This window comes from Chlorocebus sabaeus, chromosome 8 (assembly GCF_047675955.1).
Source record: "Chlorocebus sabaeus isolate Y175 chromosome 8, mChlSab1.0.hap1, whole genome shotgun sequence".
Classification (NCBI taxonomy): Eukaryota; Metazoa; Chordata; class Mammalia; order Primates; family Cercopithecidae; genus Chlorocebus; species Chlorocebus sabaeus.
This window is the reverse complement of record NC_132911.1, coordinates 107,709,637-107,732,164: the sequence shown is the minus strand read 5'-3', so window position 1 is coordinate 107,732,164 and position 22,528 is coordinate 107,709,637. Positions and strand designations below refer to the sequence as shown.

The window sequence follows — 22,528 nt, the reverse complement described above, 5'->3', positions numbered from 1 at the left end:
TAGAACACATGGCCTTTTGCATCTAGCATCTTTCATTTAGCATAATATTTTTGAGGTTTGACTACATTGTAGTATGTAGCAGTATCTTCTTTCTTGTTATATATAGTAATCAGTTGTGCAGATATACCACATTTTATTATCCATTCACTGGTTGATGAATATTTTGACTATTTCTACCTTTTAATCATTGTGAATAATGCTGCTGTAAACATTCATGTACAAGTCTTTCAGTGAACCTTCACTTTTGTTTCTCTTGAAGGTAAATTAGTGGTCATATGGTAAATTTATTTTTAACTTTTTAACAAAAGATGAAAATGTTTTCCAAAGTGTCTGTACCATTTCACATTTACATCACCAAATGGATGAGGGTTCCAATTTCTGCACTTTCTTGCAAAAATTTGTTATCATCTTTCTTTTTTATTACATTCATTCTAGTGGATATTAAGTAATATAATTATGGCATAACTTGCATTTCACTAATAACTAACGATGTTGGGCATCTTTTCATGGCCTTATTTGTGATCCATATATTTTATTCTTTCAAATGACTATCAAGTATTTGCCCACTTTTTGACAGCACTATTTATCTTCTTACTATTATTGCATTTTAAGGGCTTCTTATATATTCTGGATACAAGTCCTCTGTCAAATATGAGATTCACAGATAAACATTATGTGCCACACAATGATGTTTCAGTAAACAACTAATTGTATGTAAGACAGTGGTCCCATACAATTATGATGGAACTGAAAAATTCCCTATTGATGTCATAGCCATCACAATGTCACAGTATAATCACTTTATTTTTTATAAATAAAGTGTAGCCAAAGTTTTCAATGTTTATAAAGTCTACTGTAGTATATACAATAATGTGCCAGGCCTTCGCATTCACTTACCAAGCTTCTCACCGACTCACCCTCAACAACTTCCAGTCCTGCAATCTCCACTCATGGTAAGTACCCTATTCACGTATATCATTTTTTAATCTTTTATACCATATTTTGACTGTACCTTTTCTATATTTACATACATTTAGATAAATAAATACTTGTCATTGTGCTACAATTGCTTATAGTATTCAGCATAGTAACATGCTTGTACAGGTTTGTAGCCTACAAGCAACAGACTATACCACATTGCTGAGGTGTATAGTAGGCTATACCACCTAGGCTTGTATAAGTGCACTCTATGATGTTCATGCAATGATGACAATGTTTAATGGCACATTTCTCAGAAAGTAATTTGGTCATTAGCTGCCACATGACTGTGTTTTCTCCCAGTCTGAGGCTTTAAAAAAATCTTCTTAATGATGTCTTCAAAAGCAAATATTTTAAATTTTGGTGCAGTCCAATGTATTATTTTTTATTGATCAAGCCTTTGGTGGTGTTTTGGGGAAAACTGCCTAACCCAAAGGAATGAAGATTTTTCTCCTATGTTTTCTTTGAAGACTTTTAGAGTCTTAACTCTTACAGCTGGGTCTATTATCCACTTTAATTTTTGTGTATAGCGTGAGGTCAGGTCTAAATTGAGTATCTTGTATGTGGATATTAAATTGTTCCAGCATTATTAGTAAAACAAAACAAAATAAAACAAAACAAAACTATTTCCCCCATTGATTTGCTTTGGATCCTCTGTTGAGAGTCAACTGACCATGAATATAATTTTTAATTCTAAATTTGGTTCAATTTATCTATAGGTCTATCATTATGCCAGTATTATACCATTGCAATTACTGTAGCTATACAATAAATATGGAAATGAGGAAATATATATCTTCCAGATTTGTTTTAGCTGCTCTGGATCTTATACTTTCTCATAGAAAGGCTAGAATCTGCTTATTAATTTCAGCAAAATATCCTGCTTAGATTTTGATATAAATTGGGTTTAATCTGTAGACTAATTGGGAGAAGAGCTATCATCTTAATAATACTGGCTGTTCCAATTCATGCATGTGGAATACATCTCCATTTATTTATATCTCTTTTTCGTTTCTCTGAACAATGTTTTGTGATTTTTTAGTGTACAAGTTTGAACTTCTTTTGTAAACTTTAATTCATCGTTGTTGTTTTTGTTTGTTTGTTTTGCGATGGCGTCTTACTCTCTCACCCAGGCTGGAGTGCAGTGGCATGATTTCAGCTCACTGCAACCTCTGCCCTCCAAGTTCAAGTGATTATCCTGTCTCAGCCTCCTGAGTAGCTGTGATTACAGGCGCCTGCCACCATGCCCGGCTAATTTTTGTACTGTTAGTAGAGATGGGGTTTCACCATGTTGGCCAGGCTGGTCTCAAACTCCTGACTTCAAGTGATCTGCCCATGTTGGCATCCCAAAGTGCTGGGATTACAGGCATGAGCCACTGCGCCTGGTCAAAAATGTTTTCTTAATTTCATTTTCAAAATGTTAATGGATAGATTCTTGTATATTGTTCATGTATCTTGGGACCTTGCTGTCCTTGTTTATTAGTTCTAGTAGTTTTTGTGTGGCTTCTTTAGAATCTTCTACATATAGAATCATGTCATCTGTGAATAAACGCAGTTTCTCTCTCTTCTCCCTCACCATTCTGAATGCCTTTTATGTATTTTTCTTGCCTGACTGTCCTAACTACAATCTCCAGTGCACTGCTGAATAGAAGTGATAAGAAGAGACATCCTTTCCTAGTTATCAATACTAGAGGAGAAAGCATTTATTACCATGAAATATGGTTTGTCATCTAAAGGCTGTTCATAGGTGGTCTTTATCAGAAAGTTCTCTTCTATGCCCACTTTGTGGAGGGTTCTTTTCTAGGCCTACTATGTTCTCTTCCATGCCCATTCACTTTTTTTTTAAATTGTCAATGAGCACTGAATTCTACCAAAGCTTTTTCTTCATATTTTCATATATTCATGTGGTTTTTGTTCTTTTTTCTATTACTATGTTGAATTACATTAATTGACTTTTGGATAATAAATCAACTCTACATCACTAGGATAAATCCCTTTTGGCTATGGTGTACAATCTTTTGCATATACTGTTGGATTCGATTCATTAATAGTTTGTTGAAGATGTCTGTGTGTATGTTCATGAGGAATATTGGTCCGTAGTTTTCTTTTCTTTTAATGTGTTTGTCTGACTTTGGCATGAGGGAAATACTGGTCTTATAGAATGAATTGGTGGGTATTCCCTTTTTCTTTCTAATCAAGGAATTTGAGAAACATTAGTGTTTCTTTTCTTAGGTTTAAAATAATTCAAGAGTGAAGCCTAGGCTTTTCTTTGTGGGAAGATTTTTTCATTATCAAATCATTAATTCAACTTCTTTACTTATTATAGGTTTATTCAGATTTTTAGCTGTTTATGGATCAGTTTCTGCAATTTGTGGCTCTCCAGGAATTTATCCATGTCATCCATGTTGTTTAACTTTTTGGCATAGAATTGTTCATTGTATTCCAAAATAATTCCCCAAAGGGGAATTATACACTTTTAATGATAACTGTTCACCTGTATGTTCTCTCAACATATATTTTCAGCAGTGTCTCACTCTACTGGTATCAATTTACTGTATTAGTTCGTTTTCATGCTGCTGATAAAGACATACTTGAGACTGGGAAGAAGAAGAGTTTTAATGGACTTATAGTTCCACATGACTGGGGAGGCCTCACAATCATGGTGGAAGGCATAATCTTTGAAATATGATACATATACTTAAAATTAAATGCAATATTTATCCACCAGATGAAGAAAAACCCTTATGGAGGTTCTTGTCACCAAAGGAGTTTATAACATATTAGTAATTTATTCATATTCTGACTTGTACCTTCCACTATGACTAATATATCGTATTAGCCTAATTAGCCAAAGGTAATGTTGTTTTTAGCTTTCTATCTATTCCTAAATGTTATTTCCTAGTTTTTATTTCTTTCTTTTATGTGTATATACATGTTTTTACTTATCTTCAGGCTTACATATCATTAATAAATTATTTACTAGAGGTTAGTTGATAGTGACAAGATTGACATGGTACAACATGGAGTCATTATGTCACCCATGGGTAAGTTTAATACTATTACTGACTAAGTACCAGAAAGATCATTTGGGGATGTGAAAATATTAAAAGCTGCAAGATAAATTATAACAACTGCATGAAAATCCAGGACACATACAGCTAACCAGTACTCTAATCTCATTTTTTCTCACATCCACTATTCCTAAGTAGCATGGGGAAAAAAATGAAAAATGTTGATAGATTTAAGTGTTTCAGGTATTGAGAGTTCTCAAGTCTACCAGTTATTGCAATAAAAACTGAAGGAAAGGTCAATCCCGAATGAAAAGAAGATGCTGGCTAGCGTTAGCAGCCTATAAACTTTAAGAATTAGTATATAAATTACATTAGGTTGGTACATATAGTAGTAATCATTATGTAGTAACCCGTCATCCCACACTGTAATTCAGAGAGAAAGTACTGAATAGATAACAATGGTCACAAAGAATAAAATTAATTTACACACAGTTCATTGTAACATGATTATTACAACAAAAGATGTCGTAATGGCATTTGAAAATAGAAATGGATGAGTGTTTACTGTGTGGGGAGGCTGAAAGAAGTGGATGCTGTAGAATTAGTGTTCAATTAATACCATCCAAAGGTACAAGACTGTATTAAGTGGAAATAAAATTCCAGTAGAGGGGTTATTTTAAAAAGGATTGAAAATAATTCTCTAGGTTTTCCTATGACTACTAAGTATCCCATAAGATCAATCCTTACCTCTAATTCTCTATTAATCAAGCAGTCTTCTAATATATATGTAATGTATTCTTCTATTCAGCAGAAGTGTGTGATCCAGATAGACAATACTCATTTGTCAAACTGCCAGCTATACTTCCCATGATTAATAAATGACATGGCATTTGTCCTTATAAATTTATACTTCTAAAATTTGGTTAATGTCAATGAGTCCTGCAGCACTTGACAAATTTGGCTAAAACTGGAGCATGCTGTCTCCATAAAGATATAACTACCCCATGAATACTATGCAAAACAGTATACATATACCTCAGTTTCCAATAGTAGATTGATTAGAAAAATAATGACCTGAGTTTTAGGGGCGAAGAGCTTAAAATGTCATTATTCAATCTGGAAAATATTTTTGAGTTTATTTTAAGCATCTATAGAATGATGTAATTGTATTTTACATTTCAGACTGTAAAATCCAGGGCAAAATGTAATGTTGATGATAATAATAACAATAACAATAACATCAGTTTATATTATTGAGACTAATTAGTTCTTACAACTACCCTGTAATGCAGGTATTACTATTTCCCTTTTATGAACGAAGAAAGTGAGGCATAGAGAGAGGATCTGCCACAAAACATACAGTTCTAAAGTGTAAGAATTAATATTTAAACTCAGGGTAGTCTGAAATTAAAATTCATGGTTTCAACCACTATAGTATACTTGGTATACTACATATTCATAAAATACCTAGAGTAATAAAGGAGGAAATGATAATTTTGTGCATACAGCTATGTGGCTAAATTCATATTAGCCATCTTATTCCTATATTTAGGATTCTAAGCACTAAGATTTAAATGTAAATGTGCTTATTTTGGTGTCACATCACCCAAAATACAAATATAAACCACTTCAACATTGTGATAGGTGATTGCTATGGGTACAACCTTATTTTAGTGTTTCAAACAATTCAAAAGCTTCAGTAATAGCTATGGAAACACTAACAAATGACTATTAATATTCACAATGATATCTTCAAATTCTGTATCATATATATAACTCAAGATTAGGAAAATTCAATAAAAATACGAAAGAATTTTGGTAAAACTTACTTTGCAATCTCCGTGTTGGGCTCTCTCCATGGAGTTGTCTTCGTGGCATATATGGAGAAGGGTGGGGGAGTGGCAATGAAGAGACATCATGCGTCTGAAGTTTGTACCAATGTGGCTCATCATCTAATAATGCTGTTTCTAATTCAATTAAAATCTACAAACCCAAGAGACAAAGGACAGTTATAATATACCAATAATAAAGAAATTATGTTAAATGGTCCTGCAACTTTTGTAGTAATAATTACAATAGTAATGCTATTACACGAAAAACAAGGTCATTTAGACGTTGTAAAATTGTCAGTATGCTTTTGACAATAAATAAACTTTTATAACTTCTTAGTGATTTAACAGTTTTAAATATCTAAGACATTTATTTTTTTGACCCTTGACTACCCATTACTAGAGGCTATCAAATTTACCGTTACAAAAGTAACACTTTTCATTTTAAATGACTGTAATAATAACTAATATTTGTATATCATTTTAGAATTTTAAAAGCGTTTTTATTTAGAGTCAACCTAAACCCCCCCCAGTGATGACTGAGTAAAGAAAATATGGTACATACACACCACGGAATACTAAACAACCATAAAAAAGAACAAGATCATGTCCTTTGCAGGGACATGGATGGAGCAGGAGGCCATCATCCTTAGCAAACTAACGCATGAACAGAAAACCAAATACCACGCATTCTCACTTTTAAGTGGGAGCTAAATGATGAGAACACATGGACCCACAGAGGCAAATAATACATACTGGGGCCTATCGGAGGGTAGAGGGTAGGAGGAGGGAGAGTATCAGGAAAAATACTAATTGGTACTAGGCTTAATACCTCGGTAATGAAATAATCTGCACAACAAACCCCATTAAACATGTTTACCTATGTAACAAACCTCCACATGTATCCCTGAACTTAAAAGTTAAAAAAAAATTAACTTTTATAAGAACTTTTAAATGGGAAGAGAAAAACAAATTTGAAGTGCCTACTGTGTATTAAGAACCGTGCCATATTATCTGCCATAATTATTTTAAAAATTACTAGCTTTGTCTTATTGTTTAATTTTCATAAGCAAAAATACCAAGGCTAATAAAGGTTAAAAGAACTTATCTAAGGTCACACCAGCTTTTAAGTGAAAGAGGTGTAAACTGAATCAGCCTGTCTAATTTAAAATTCTGAATTTATCATACCATCCTGCTAAAGATTTAAAACAAGAAAAGAAAAAAACAAGAATGGATTTTAAACATGAACTATATTACAATACAAATTTTATAACACGAATTTTTAAAAATTTACCCAAAATACAAGTCTGTAGAAATTAATGTCTACTTTTTTTAGGAGGTTGTGCAAGTGACAGTGTTTGTGCTTTGTGTTTACAAGAATGGCCACATAAAGATATATTACTATTTACCTAAGGGAGGTAAAGAAGCAACACAGCCAAGTTAATATTTCATTCTTTCTTTTTTGTTTTTGAGACAGGGTCTTGCTCTGTCACCCAGGATGGGGTGCAGGGGTGCACTCATAGCTAACTGCAGCCTCAAATTCCTGGGGTAAGGCAATTCTCCCACCTCAGCCTCCTGAGTAGCTACGACTACTGTATGCACCACCATGCCTAGCTAATTTCTTTTTTTATTTTTATTTTTTAAACATAGGGGTCTTGCTATGTTACCTAGGCTGGTCTTGGACTCCTGGTCTCAAGCTATCCCCGTCTCCACTTACCAAAGGATTGGTATTACAAGTGTGAGCCACCATGCCTGGAGTTATTTCACTCTTTCTAAATTTTCCCTAGTCATTTTCAAAATTATAGGTATTGTGTTCCAAAGTATTACAAACACACAATACAACACACTTATTTCTCATATTAACCCTGAGTTGCATAAAGTATTATTCCCACTTGGTTGAAGAACAAACTGAAGCACAGATGGGTCAAATAACTTGTTCAAAGACCCAAGCTAAGAAGTGGTAGTGCCAGGAATATAAACCCAGTCAGTTAGCTCCAGAATCTCTGCTGCTAACAACTGTGTGACGCTTCTTCCCAAAGGTCACACAAGGGATTTTAGTTTAGTTTAGCTTTTTTTTTTTTTTGAGATGGAGTCTTGCTCTGTCGCCCAGATTGGAGTGCAGTGGCGTGATCTTGGCTCACTGCAAGCTCTGCCTCCCGGGCTCAAGCGATTCTCTTGCCTCAGACTCCTGAGTAGTTGGAATTACAGGAGTCCACCACCGTGCCCAGCTAATTTTTGTATTTTTGGTAGAGATGGGGTTTTGCCACATTGGCCAGGCTGGTCTCGAACTCCTGACCTCAGGTGATCTCCCGCCGCTTGGCCTCCCAAAGTGCTGGGAATACAGAAGCATTTTTAGTTTACCACTCTTTGGTTCCTCAGCTGACAACACTCACTTCAATATTTCTATAGACTTGTTTTTCCCATGAGATTACCATTTAATTTACTCAGAAACAAACAAACAAACAAACAAAAACAACAAAAAACTGATATAGTTTGGCTGTGTTCCCACCCAAATCTCATCTTGAATTTTAACTCCCACAATACCCTTGTGTCATGAGAGAGACCCAGTGGGAGGTAATTGAATAATGAAGGTGGGTCTTTCTCATGCTGTTCTCCTCATAATGAATAAATCTCGCAAGATCTAATTGTTTTATAAAGAGTTCTCCTGCACAAGTTCTCTCTTTGCCTGCTTCCATCCATGTTAAGACATGACTTGCTCTTCCTTGCCTTCCACCATGATTGTGAGGCCTCCCCAGTCATGTGGAACTATAAGTCCATTAAAACTCTTCTTCTTCCCAGTCTCGAGTATGTCTTTATCAGCAGCATGAAAACGAACTAATACAGTAAATTGATACCAGTAGAGTGAGACACTGCTGAAAAGATACCTGAAAATGTGGAAGTGCTTTGGAACTAAGTAATGGACAGGGGTTGGAACAGTTTGGAGGGCTCAGAAGAAGACGGGAAAATGTGGGAAAGTTTGGAACTTCCTAGAGACTTGTTGAATGACTTTGCCCAAAATGCTGATAGCTATATGGACAATAAAGTCTACGCTGAGGTAGTCTCATATGGAAAGGAGGAATTTTTTTGGGAACTGCAGCAAAGGTGATTCTTATTATGTTTTAGCAAAGAGACTGGTGGCATTTTATCCCTGCCCCAGAGATTTGTGGAACTTTGAACTTGAGGGAGATGATTTAGGCTATCTGGTGGAACAAATGTTGAAGCAGCAAAGCATTCAAGAGGTGACTTGGGTTCTGTTAAAGGCATTTCGTTTTATAAGGGAAGCACAGCATAAAAGTTTGGAAAACTTGTATCCTGACAATATGATAGAAAAGAAAATATCATTTTCTGAGGAAGCTGCAGAAATTTGCATAAGTAACGAGGGGCCAAATGTTAATCGCCTATGTGCAATGGGGAAAATGTCTCCAGGGCAATTCAGAGGTCTTCATAGCAGCCCCTCCCATCACAGGCCTGGAGCCCTAGGAGGAAGAAATGGTTTTGTGGGCCAGGCCCAGGGTCCCCATGCTGTGACACCAAGTCCATAGACTGCATCCCAGCTGCTTCAGCTGTGACAAAAAGGAGCCAAGCTACAGCTTGGGCCACTGCTTCAGAGGGTGCAAGCCCAAGCCTTGGCAGCTTCCACATGGTGATGAGCCTGCAGGTGTACAGAAGTCAAGAATTGAGATTTGGGAACCTCTGCTTAGATTTCAGAGGATGTATGGAAATGCCTGGATGTCCAGGTAAAAGTTTGTTGCAGGGGTGGGACTCTCATGAAGAACCTCTGCTAGGGCAGTGCAGAAGGGAAATGTGGGGTCAGAGCCCAAATACAGAGTCTCTACTGGGGCACGGCCTAGTGGAGCTGTGAGAAGATGGCCACCAACCAGAATGGTAGATCCACCTATAGCTTGCACTGTGCACCTGGAAAACCCACAGACACTCAATGGCAGCCCATGAAAACAGCCAGAAGGGAGGCTATACCCTGCAAAGCCACAGGGGCAGAGTTGCCCAAGATCATGGGAACCCACCTCTTGCATCAGTATGACCTGGATGTGAGACATGGAGTCAAAGGAGATTATTTTAGAGCTTTAAGATTTGATAGTATCACTGGATTTCAGACTTGCATGAGGCTTTGTTTTGGGCAATTTCTCCCATTTGGAATGGCTGTATTTACCCAATGCCTGTACCCCCATTGTATCTAGGGAGTAACTAACTTGCTTTTGATTATATAGTCTCATAGGCAGAAGGGACTTACCTAGTCTCAGATGAGACTTTAGACTTTGGACTCTGGACTTTTGAGTTAATTCTGAGTTAAGACTTTGGAGACTATTGGGAAGGCATGATTGGTTTTGAAATGTGATGACGTGAGATTTGGGAGGGGACAGATGGAATGATATGGTTTGGCTGTGTCTCCACCCAAATTTCCTCTTGAATTGTAACTTCCACAATTTCCATGTGCCGTGGGAAGGACCCAGTGGGAGGTAATCAAATAATGTGGGTGGGACTTTCTGATGCTGTTCTCCTCATAGTGAATAAATCTCACGAGATCTGACGGTTTTATAAAGAGGAGTTCCCCTGCACAATCTCTCTCTTTGCCTGCCACCATCCATGTAAGACGTGACTTGCTCCTCCTTGCCTTCTGCCATGTGGACTCTAAGTACATTAAATCCCTTTTTCTTCTCAGTCTCGGGTATGTCTTTATCAGCAGCGTGAAAATGAACTAATATACCAACCACATTGAAAAAGGCTGAAAGTGAGTAACTTAACATGCTAATAGCTGGATAATTGCTTCCCATCTTGCCTTCTTCAATCATTCTCGACATTACAGTTGGAAATACTTTTCTCAAGTACAGTCAAACCATTTTCTTTTTAAAGAAAATATGAGACTGGGCAAGATGACGAGAACTCATTCCTACAAAAAAAATAAAATTAGCTGGGCATGGTGGTGGGTGCCTGTAGTCCCAGCTACTTGGGAAGCTGAGGCAGAAGAATTACTTGAGCCCAAGAGCTTGAGGCAGCAGTGAGCTATGACTGTGCCACTGTGACAAAGCAAGACTCCATAGAGATGGGAAAGAGAGAATTGGTTATTGGTTATTGGTTCCTATTATCGACCAGATAAATCCAAATTTGTTTATATATTAAGTGACATGCCCAGGTCTCAGTTCCCTTCCAATTTCAGTGCAATTGACCAATATCTCCTCACCCTGATGTCTTCTTATTCCCTCTGCAGGAATTTCACTCCCCTTGAATTTGCTAAATTCCTCTCTCTGTGAAGACTTGCTTTGACCACCTGCCCTCCTCTGCACAGCAATTATGTATTCCTATTGCATTTTCCCCTCCATATCAATTGGCATGTTATATTCTAATTGCTATTCATGTGTCTGTATCACCAATGAATTGTAAATTCCTTGAAGTAAGTAACACTCCTTATTTACCTTTGAAGGCTCAATCTATAGCACAGTGCCTGTTACATTGTAGGGCTTGAAAATAATCTATAAATAAATGGGTTAACTGCTTATTAGTGGTACAGTCTGTTCAGTAAACTACCAAAATATATACATATCACTATAAAACAAAGCAATATATTTGTGAAATACAAATCTTTTATCATTCAATACTGAGAGTTCTAAAATAAGAAATGACATGTAAAAACCATCAGAATATGTACAACCACTGTTTTCTATAGTTTCAAGTTTTGTCCTAAAGCAGCAGCTGAAATACATTCCATTAAAGAAATTGTGCCTACCTTTGCAGATATTCTACATATAAAATTATACTGACAGTTATATAAATAAAAGCATTCAGGATAACACGAATAGCATAAACTTTAAAACAACTCCAGATACCTCGCCTAAGAATTCACTTTCTTCCTCTCGAACTCGAGCTTGATCCCAAAGGGTAATCTCTAGCATTCGTTCCCGAAATTCTCTTCGGTGGACTGGAGAATAAATGAATGTTTGGTTCCATTTGGGTTCCAATGTTTTCTTTACTGTTTTAGTTCTTCTCTTATTTTTATCACTATGGAAAAAAACCAACAAATTATGAACTTACATAGAACCACAAGTTTTATCCTAAAATTTTTTAATTTAAAATTTCTCAGTAAACAAGTTAGGTGACATTTTACCATCAAATTATCATACATTGCAAGTGTTATAACCTTTAAAATTATTATGAAAAATTTAAGGTGTATACTATATCACACTTTATAGATATGACAATAATGGCGAAGTTACAATAAATGTTAAATTTTTTCCATGACAAATTATTGAAAACTTAATCTTTCTCAAAATCTAAATAAAACCAGACCTGAGAATCTTAACTCAATAATTTTTTAACACATTGCCTTACTGAAAACCTTCTAAATGATAATTAACCAGTAACATTACATATATTATTCATTTAAACTACAGAAGTCTCATTGTACAAAAAGATGAGTAAATTATGATATTCACAACTTCTTATCTACAAAGTTCTAGCTAATGACCAATTATAATCTATTTTTTATAAAGATACTTTTTTAAATATAAGAAATTCATATTTATTTGACATATATTTGGTATTTTAAAACATTGTAAATTTATTTCTATGTGAGGTAGTCACCACAACGTCAGTTGAAAATGCAAGATAACCATCCCAATAAATGAGATTGCCAGTTCAAAGGTTTTCATGTTCTTTTTGGTTGTATGTCTCTGTACGTGTGTCACCATATTGTTATACTAACATATTGTCCATATTGGAAAATAGACCAAAACAGAAACTAAAAATAATAAAATAAAAATTTTTAAACATTCAAATATTTCTTCCTGACTATGAAAGGATTATCCTGTACATCACCTAGGGTACATCCAACCTATTTGGAGATCATTAATCTTGCTTATTAGACAGGATCACTGGCTGGATAGGAATACAATTTTCTAGGAAATACAATTTAAGCTACCTAAGAGAACTATCTAAAATGACAGACAAGCTCCAGTTAGAACAGTATCAACTGCTACAAATTATCTCAGCACAACACAGTCCCAAGAGTTTTGGGAAATAGGGAGGAGAGAGAACTAAGAAGGGGTAGAATTGTCTCTGAAATTGGGAAGTAATGCAACTTCTTCTCATTGGAATTTTAAGTTTAATATAGATTTTACTTGAATGATGAAGAGGTATTATATGTTTCCAAAGCACACATATATAATGTGGCAGAAAGATGACTTTAAATATACAAATTGTTAATGAATTTTGTTAATACACATGGACAAGATAACATGCAATGTAGCTTTATTAACCATGAAGGCATTGGCAGAAAAATGACATTGCAAACCCATGTAGGAGATTTTATTTCTATACCTGGAAAGAAGTGATAATGTGTATGGGAATAACTTATCTGAAACAAGGACTGTAATGTATGATCCTTCTCTCCCTCCCTTTGCTTACAGCTTTAACAAATATTTATTTAACATCTACTCATATTTCATTGATGAAGAATGAATTTTGAGACCCTGTCAAGAGATAAAGGTCCTTCCAAGAAGGCCAGGATGAAAGTATTTAACGGGAGCCTTGCTATCTAATTCAAGAATGGTTTATATCTGGCCAGGCGCAGTAGCTCACGCTTGTAATCCCAGCACTTCGGGAGGCCAAGGCAGGTGGATCACGAGGTCAAGAGATCGAGATCATCCTGGCCAACATGGTGAAACCCCGTCTCTACTAAAAATACAAAAAATTAGCTGGGCATGGTAGCAGGCACCTGTCATCCCAGCTACTAGGGAGGCTGAGTCAGGAGAATTGCTTGAACCCGGGAAGTGGAGGTTGCAGTGAGCCGAGATCGTGCCTTTGCACTCCAGCCTGGGCAAAAAGAGCAAAACTCTGTCTCAAAAACAAACAAACAAACAAAAATGGTTTCTATCAAAATCTGAAAGGAAAAAGAAGAGGAAGTCATGAACTTCCTCTTAAGGACAGAAAAACGTTCTCAGATAAAGAATGAAAATTTTAGACAGGATTTCTATGTTGAATAGGAAGAGGAATAGACAATCTCTGAAGTTTCTTATAAACCTAACATATATGATTACAATTTAATAAGGCAATTTGGTACATACCCAAGCACCAATTCACAAAAAGAACCATTAAAAATAACCTTATCTTCAGCAAGTTAAAAAAAAATGAGTTTTACTTTCTCTAGAAGTATAAATAAAGCCTTCAGAATCAAAGCATACTGCATAAGTCAAACACTGAGAAGGTGCGAAAGATATTTAAACACTAAGATCAACAAGCATGCTATAGACATCATTTTAAAATAAAAGCCTAATTATAATAAAATAAATAATTGATCTTTTAATGAATCATCAAATTGCTGAGAAGGTAGTTAATTTTTAAAAACAATAAAATCCAATCTAAATCTTTTTAAAAATTTATTTTCATGTTACTAGAACTTTGGTTTCCATTAAATGTAATTCAGTAACAGCATGCAAACACTTGATGTTTTTACTTAAAATTAGAAGAAGAAATATATTTTAACTGGCGACTAACTTCAAGATATAAAAAGAGTATAAAACTTCAAAATATGTATCAAATAAAATGCAAAGCCTTTGTTCATTGTCTATTCTTTTGTCCTTTTCTTTGCTGAGATTGTTGTTCAGGTGACACTTTGGTACCGAACTCAACCTTGATGACTTTCTACTTGAACCAAATAACTAAATCAATGAGAATCCAAAAGTGTATAAACATGTTTAAGATCACATCTGTGCCTATCCACTTCCAACCTGAGAAAAAATAACGAAATCTTGAGAGCACTCTGCCGTGAGAGGCAGGGATGCAGACAGATAATTGGGGAAAAGTAACTGGTATCATTCCTTCTTTTTTTTTCATGATGCCTATGAATAGTCTCTTTTATTTTTTACGTGCCTGAAATTCAGAGTGTTTAGATTTGTTTTCAAATAAAGTATTTCTCCAATCAAATCAGGGTAGAACAAAAAGAAAAAAAATTAAGGGTAGAACAATACCATTTATATTGATTAGAATAAACACAAAACAAATAATGCTTGAGGAAGGTGATTCTGGGACTTGTGGTAAGTTTTCTTGATGATATAAGGTGATGAATACGAAACAACTTGTTAAATTTATAGAATAGAGAGAAATAATATCTTGGTAAGAGGAGGTAGAAATTGCAGAGAAATGAGTACTTTTTAGCAGTATTTTTAGCTTTTTGACTAAAAGAGCTAGTATTTTTGACTAAAAATTCTAGTATTTTAGCTTTTTGACTCTATAATTTGTGTTAAAAATTTGATTTTAGGAAGCATAACTTTTAATGATTTTGAATAATGAAAATATATATAAGAATATACACATGCCTAAAATTAATATTTAAAATCACATATACAACATTTAAGTTTTTAAAAATCTAATTTACTGTCACTATTTTGATTCCTAAGAACCATCACATTTATGTTAAACTTCACATATCTCACTAGTATGATACCAATAAATGATACAGAATTGAAATACTCATTGCTATTAACATTTCCTCATTTATTTTCCAGAACATTTATTTTTGTTTTATATCCTTACCTTCTGTCTGGAAGAAAGTAAATTTTAACATAAGGATTCCTTGGCCTCCCATCTTCCCTGGAAGGGAGATCCTTTGCTCCCAAAATTGTAACTATTAATTGGTGACCAACCTTGTCAAACCATAGTTTTATCTGAAAAGCAAAAATATTAATTTATCAATTCAAACATTTACTACACAAACACAATGTTTACCTTTCCAATCTTCACCCCATTCTCTTACAGTGTCATTAGCACAGAATATAAATTTTACTTAGTAAATTGTGGCTAGTTAAAAATAAAAGGATATACTATAATAACTTCAATGAATAAAAGAATGATTCAGACATTTCAGTTTGACTGATCAAGCATGTGGGCTTTTTATTATCTTAATGTGATTGCTTATTAACATGTACATAATTACATTATCATAATTAAGGACTTTATATAAAATGACTGATCTGTATCTTTACTTATGCAAGAATCACTAGTTCATTTTGGTTCCCCTACAAAAAAAACTGAGTTCAGAATAAGTGCTCAAAATGAATTGAGTAGATAATATCCTGTTTATATAACATTCACAGGGAATTTTCAAGTAAATATTTTATGTTGTTTCATAGTTAAAAACATTTAAAATATTATAAGCAAAAGGGATTTACTAGTAGCTTTAGTCAATAGATTCCTTCAGTTTGAACTTAAAATGATAATGAATTCATCTTTAAAATTTTTCCTTATTCAGACATTAAGTCTCATTCTTTTGTGAAGTTGATGAATAATATCCTTAGGATAATAAGAGTACATTTTATTATTTGAGATAGAAAATGAGAACAATTTCCCTGTGCCATAATTAGGGAAGGGAACTTCATATCCAACTGCTGAATTCACTTGATTTAACAGTTACCTCCCACACACATACCTCACACTTGCACACCTAGCTGTCTGATTCTACTATGTCAGGATCTATGATAATTATGGCTCTGATCCACATCTTGGCCCAGAACTCAGCACATATCTAACCACTATGTTGAAACTGAAATGGAACCAAAATTTGGCACTTGAGAATAACAGTTACAAATCAGTACTGGTTATACATGAAACACTGGCAATTCAATTCCAATTCCAACATAGCTTTGTTGAGTCCCTCACTTCATATTCTAGAGAATGAGACACTGAGCAACTTTTGAGTCAGAAAAGGTAAACTGACAGTCCAAAAAAGTATATAAAATTATTTTCATCTTTTTTTTTCCCAAATGGAATCAGCCCTTTTATAGGAATAAGAGTAAGAAATATCCAACTTGTTTAAATTATAGTTATCAATTTTTATGTTTTTACATTTAATGCAGGTATTATCTTGCTATTGAATAACAAGAAATTTTTCTAATGGAGCTGCAAAGTACAAAAATAGACCCTAGACAAGTATTTCTTACATTGGGCTAATAAACTTTCCGTGTCAGTATTATCTCACTTATTTATTAAAAAGTTACAAATTCTTGGGCCCACCTCTCGCCTACTGAATCAGAACAAGGCCCTGGAAGTTAGATTTTAACAAGTTCCTAGGTGATCCTCAAGTGCATTAAAATTTGAGAACCACTGCCTTACATTAAGAGATTAACAACTTGAAGAAAAAAGTCTCCAATATATGAAAAGAAAACAGTTCAAATATTTGCTTTTCTAATAATATTAGAATATAGATACAGATAAGAAAAAGGGGCCAAAAGGAGACTATTCTTCTGGCAAAAGATATGAGTGAAAAAGAGAGAAATGCAGGACTGTCTGATTGTATATGAGATCAAAGAGGTGTTATAGATAGTACCATAAATGTGTGACAAAAACCCAACTGATTTCTATGGTATTCTCTATTTTCATCAGTTTTAAAGAGTTTATGGCTTCATTTTTTCTAAGACATTAAAAAGCTTTCTCTGAGGTTCATGACATGAATATTAAGCACCTCAAAGGGAAAAAAAAAAGATCCTGTAAGGTTAAAAAGATTTATTTCCAATAAATGTTACATTTAAGAAACAATAATTATTATGAGACTAAGCTAAAAATTATTAGAGCAAATTATTGATTTCTATGAGAACCTTTTGGGGGGTTAAACTAAGTACTTGTTGCCATCTCCACCAGCAATATTTTTTCTCCTTTAAAATCATTAAAACTAGCATGAGATATATATTTCAAAAGTCTGATAGAGTATTCTTTTCAGATTTCCTTATGCCATGGAAAACCAAAACATTATCAGTTACTAATATTGTCCATTTCTCATACAGAGTAAACCATATGGCTTATTTTTGGTATAATATTTTAGAGTTTACTAAATTATAAATTACAAATGTACAAATATTAAAATAATTTAAACAGCAAATAGGCACATTTTAACTTTACTAATTATTTGACCAAAATTATACCTTTTAATAGACTGCTTTAAACTGAGTATTTGAATATAGCCCTAATTTTTATTTATATTATAGGACTTGCATTGAAGTTTTTAATAGATATCCAGTTCACATAATCGAAACAGATTTTATTAGGTACATCACTTTATAACATTCTTAATTTCTTATCTGTGCTTTTTAAATAAGTATTTAAAATATAGCTGTTGATTCCCCCAAATATAACAAACATATCTTCACAAATCTGGTCCTGACATAGTTCCTGTTCAGCCCCAATTTCATTAATAAAAATATTAGTATAATTTAAATTGTTTTAAAATATTTCTCATTCCAGCTTTAGCATGTAACTATTTTTAATTTTCCTAAGTAGGACCTAAGCAGCATAGGTAAATATTTTATATTGTATAATATTAACAAGAATAATTTATTTTTTAAAATTTAAACAAAATAAGTATTACTCAGAAGCAACAAATTTTTAAAAAACAACATGCAGCAAAGCCAGGAAAGCATAATACTACTTAAAAAAAAACTATATTGCCATTACTTTACCATATAAGGGGTTCCTAATGAAAAGAGGCAAACAACTTGTACCCAAGTATTACATAAAATTAAATAAAACTACAATGGCAAAATATTAACAAAATAAATCCAACTTATTTTATTTGGATTATAATTTTGTTCTTTCAAAGTAAAATACTTTCCAAAAAATGAACATTATATATAATATGCATAAAATTCATATTTTAAATGAGGTACAAATTTATTTGCCAGTCTCCTCAAGGAGTTATTACTTGGAAAATGCAAGAGAATATAGATGTTAAGTGACATAATGAGTGATTTAAAGAGACAGCAACCTTAGTGTAACAAAGGAAAGTATCAACAGTATAAAATTAGCTATTTCTGTAAATGTCATATATATATAAGTAGAATCTACATTAAATACCACTTTGAAATCTATAAGGTTTAGTATTTAGTTTATCATATAAAATCACTAACAAAGATTGTCTCTTTAAATTTTTATTCAATATTCTAATCCCCATGCAAATTTTTACAAGCTGGCTAATAAAATGATTTGAAAGTCAATAATATGGTTTGGAGCAACATACCAAAAAAAGTTTTCCTACTAACGCATTTTCCAAAAACATACAAATAAGGGTTAAACACAACTTTAGTTTCTATCAGGCAGACAAGGCCTTTACCTGAACCCTAGGAACAAAAGGCGTTGTTCTTCTACTAAGGCTTTGGCTCTGGTAAGCAAAATTAAAGAAAAAAGCAATAAAACAAAACCAAAAAGGACAACACACTGGAACTAAAAGACCAAAAGTAAAAACAAACACATACAACTATCCCTTAAATACAATTTTTCCATGACAATATTTATCAAAATTAAGTACTTCAGTGCAATGAATAAATTAATTTTGTCCAATGCCAAAATACATCAAAAACTATATAAAATACTAGAATTTGTATAATCAAATTTTTCAAATGTAGTTCACAAAACAAGAATTAAGACTGGATATAAAATAGTATATTTGGGCTCATGTATTTTGAAAGAATGATTAAAAGCATAACCCAAGAATCAATAAATTTCATATTTTATCCTTAAACATACTACACGGAAAATAGGACAGTGTAAAAAGAAGTTAGTTGAAAATGTATTACAGAGTTATTAGTGAAAACCCATCTGTGGAAGTAATTGTGTGACTTCTCCAAAGTATGTCTACCCAAAGTCCAAAAACTACTAGCCAAGTTGGCTTTAGAATTTCTTAAAAGAATAAACACATTAAAATAAAAGTGTGCAGAAATGCATTGGATTAATTACTTGATTCATACTTGATGAATCCCTATCAGGTTCTAGTACTGAAACACCATCATCAGACATTTATTATGTACCACTTAAGGTAATACTGTTTATTGCTAATCACACCTATTAATGACAATATCGTATCTCTTTTTGCTTATACAGTTTGTTGTACTTTTTCAAGGCTTTATTGACAGTTTATTGTAAGTTTATTGCCTCATGGTATTTCCAACAACCTTATGAGGTAGTTGCTTCTACTCACAATTTGTAGGTGAGGAAACACAGAAAAGGGCTAGACACACTTGCCCATACTCAAACAAAAAGCAAGGTAGTGTAAAGACAGAAAATAGAACCCAGTTCTAATTAAATCACTAAATCAAATTCTCAGAATCAAATCAAATTTCCTTTCTCTTACTGACTTTTGTTTTCATTTTGAAAGTTTCCAAAAGACACCACAATAATCAGAATGTTGTGCCTTTATTAGGCATTCCAAGAGCTAAATCAGAACATGATCAGGTTTGGGAATGGATTTCAAGGCATTTAATTCTGTTTCTATCACCAAGATTCCATCCCATTCCTCACATTTCTTATGGATGTCTCTCTTGTTTACTTCAAAGTCATAAATAGTTAAAGGCTTCTCTCTTTCCACTGATAACTGGAAACAGATAATGAGTACTAAGAGTACTTTTTCTCAGTCCAGTTGGCATTGATCAGACACGTTTATTTAAGACATAAATCTAAAACCCAAAGGAAAGCAGACTTAAAAGCAGACTGTCATTCATCATGAGTCATCTTTCTCTCTCTCTCAATCTCTCTCTCTCTCTTTCTCTCTGTCTGTCTCTTTAAGACAGTTTCAAATCTAAGCTGTCTTCTTTTTTATGTGGAAATATTCCCAAAGGAAGAAAGAAATATTCAGATGTGGAGTGTGTTACTGATGTCTGTCGGTATAACCACAGGCTATTATAATGCTTTAGCAAATGACAGAGGGCATATACGAAATTCATAGAGAAATTTGGCATGCTGAAGAAAGGGACTAAACAAGGTACTTTAGAAATACATTTTATTTCCCCTGTCCTCCTACCTGTTTTGTTTTAGACCAAAAATATTAAGGTTACAGAATATTTTTACAAGTAAATATTACATCATAAAATAAAATTCCCTTTAAAAGAAATAATACTTTCAAATAAATGAATCCTTTAAAGCAAACATTTTTCCATGTTCTAAAATGAACTCATACATGCATCTCACAGACTTCTGAAATCAACCTTCTGAAACCTATGGCAATTTACACCTAATCTTTACCCATGAGTTTATATTTTAAATATGGCTATAAAAATATATTTTTGTGTTGACAATATTTTTTAAATTAACGTAAAATTCACCAGACATACAACTGACTATTTTAAAGTATACAATTCAGTGGCAAATACTGTGTTCAGAATTCTGTGGAATTACCACCTCCTTCCAGTTTCAAAATATTTTCATCATCTCAGAACACTCTGTACTTTACATAATCACTCCCTACTTTTCCATCTCGCTGTCCATTAGTAACCACTGCTTTCTGTCTCTATGGATATTTCAGATAGGGATGGCAAACACTATGTGTCTCACTGTAATTTGTAATTACTATTAATTCATTTATTGTAAGCATGAGAGACCTGATGATATCTATAACAATTCAGGCTTCATACAAATGAAGAATTTGAATTTGTACACCACAATTCATTTTGCATTTTTAATATCACTTTCCACTATTAATTGCACTAGTATCTTTAGAACATTCTTTTCATACAATACTTTCAGAATAACAAAGTCATAACAATGAAGTGTAACAGATAAAAGCTCAAAAAAAACCTTTCATTTATAGAAAGTTTTAAAAAGGCTATGGAGTTTCCAGGGAGATAGAAAGGACATATACCGCTCCTTAAATTATGTATTTCTTTCAAATGGGCATATAAAATGGATATTTGTAATATTTACTTAAAATGGAGTCAAAAGATATTTTTTAAAGTAATTTGGAAAAACACTGCAACCATAAATCAACCACAGATCATGAAGTGAATGAAATAAAATATGATTATCAGTAGTATCAATTGTGTAATATGTTCCCACGGAAAGAGAATTCTGAGCCTTTTCTCACTTTGAAAAAAATTGAAAGCTATATTTTCTTTTAATGCCCTATTATCAAAATAGTCAAAGACTATAAACTAATTGAAACTATTAAGAACTACAAAGGTAATCAACTGAAGGAGAAAAACTGCCAAATTCTGGAAGAACACATATTAAAAATAGGGTCCTAATAAGGGAGTGCTGTCAGTGAAAATGCTAACATACAGCCTACATGGCATAAACCTGAATTCATGCTGATTTTCTTCACCAAATACATTAATAGCATTTTCACTGCTATGCCCGAGAATAATAAACAGCAGGACAATTCAAAAATGGAGAGAAAATAAATTACATACATTTAAAAAAATCAACAGCCTTGAGCATGAAAATGTAAACAACAAATTTACAATATTTTTTTTTATAATCATCTCCTTTGAGAATGATATTATATGTATATATTTTCTATTTGAGACATGAACTGACAGAATATTAGGAAGGCCAACTCACATACTATAAAAATTATCATTGTTCTCAGGCATTAGCAATATCATAATTTTGTAAGTGAAGTACGGGCCCAAGTAAAAACTAACCAAAAGCAAAAATGTCCAAAGGTAGAAAAGAAGGAAAAAGGAATTGTAATGTTGGTTTATGACTTCCTAGTTTTCCTTAGGGTTGATATATGTAGATATATTTTTCCAACCTCTACATCATTAGAGCAAACCAAAATTATCTCCAGGCTGATAGAGACAGGATTAAATATAAAGGGAATTATTATATCTCAGATAGCATCTTAGTTATATTTTCCTGGATGCAAAAATATAAGAATAAAATTCATAAGTTACATGAAGGTAAAAACTTGTATTCGCAGTGACTAGTACTATACCTGATGTG

The 22,528-nt window shown here is 33.4% G+C and overlaps 1 protein-coding gene across 49 annotated transcripts in view; it reads right to left on the bottom strand.

The window, feature by feature from the left end:
• RIMS2 (regulating synaptic membrane exocytosis 2) overlaps positions 1-22,528 on the bottom strand; it is a 765,294-nt gene that overhangs the window by 318,120 nt on the left and 424,646 nt on the right. For 27 of the 49 annotated variants that reach the window (XM_073018265.1, XM_073018270.1, XM_073018310.1 and 24 more), the window contains 3 exons: positions 15,362-15,492; positions 11,659-11,830; positions 5,819-5,972 (listed from right to left, as the gene is read on the bottom strand). In XM_073018265.1, coding sequence (XP_072874366.1) covers positions 5,819-5,972; positions 11,659-11,830; positions 15,362-15,492 — 457 coding nt within the window. Of the gene's footprint in view, positions 1-5,818; positions 5,973-11,658; positions 11,831-15,361; positions 15,493-18,926; positions 18,975-22,528 lie in introns of all 49 variants that reach the window. The other 22 variants (XM_073018262.1, XM_073018263.1, XM_073018267.1 and 19 more) reach the window with 1 other exon arrangement.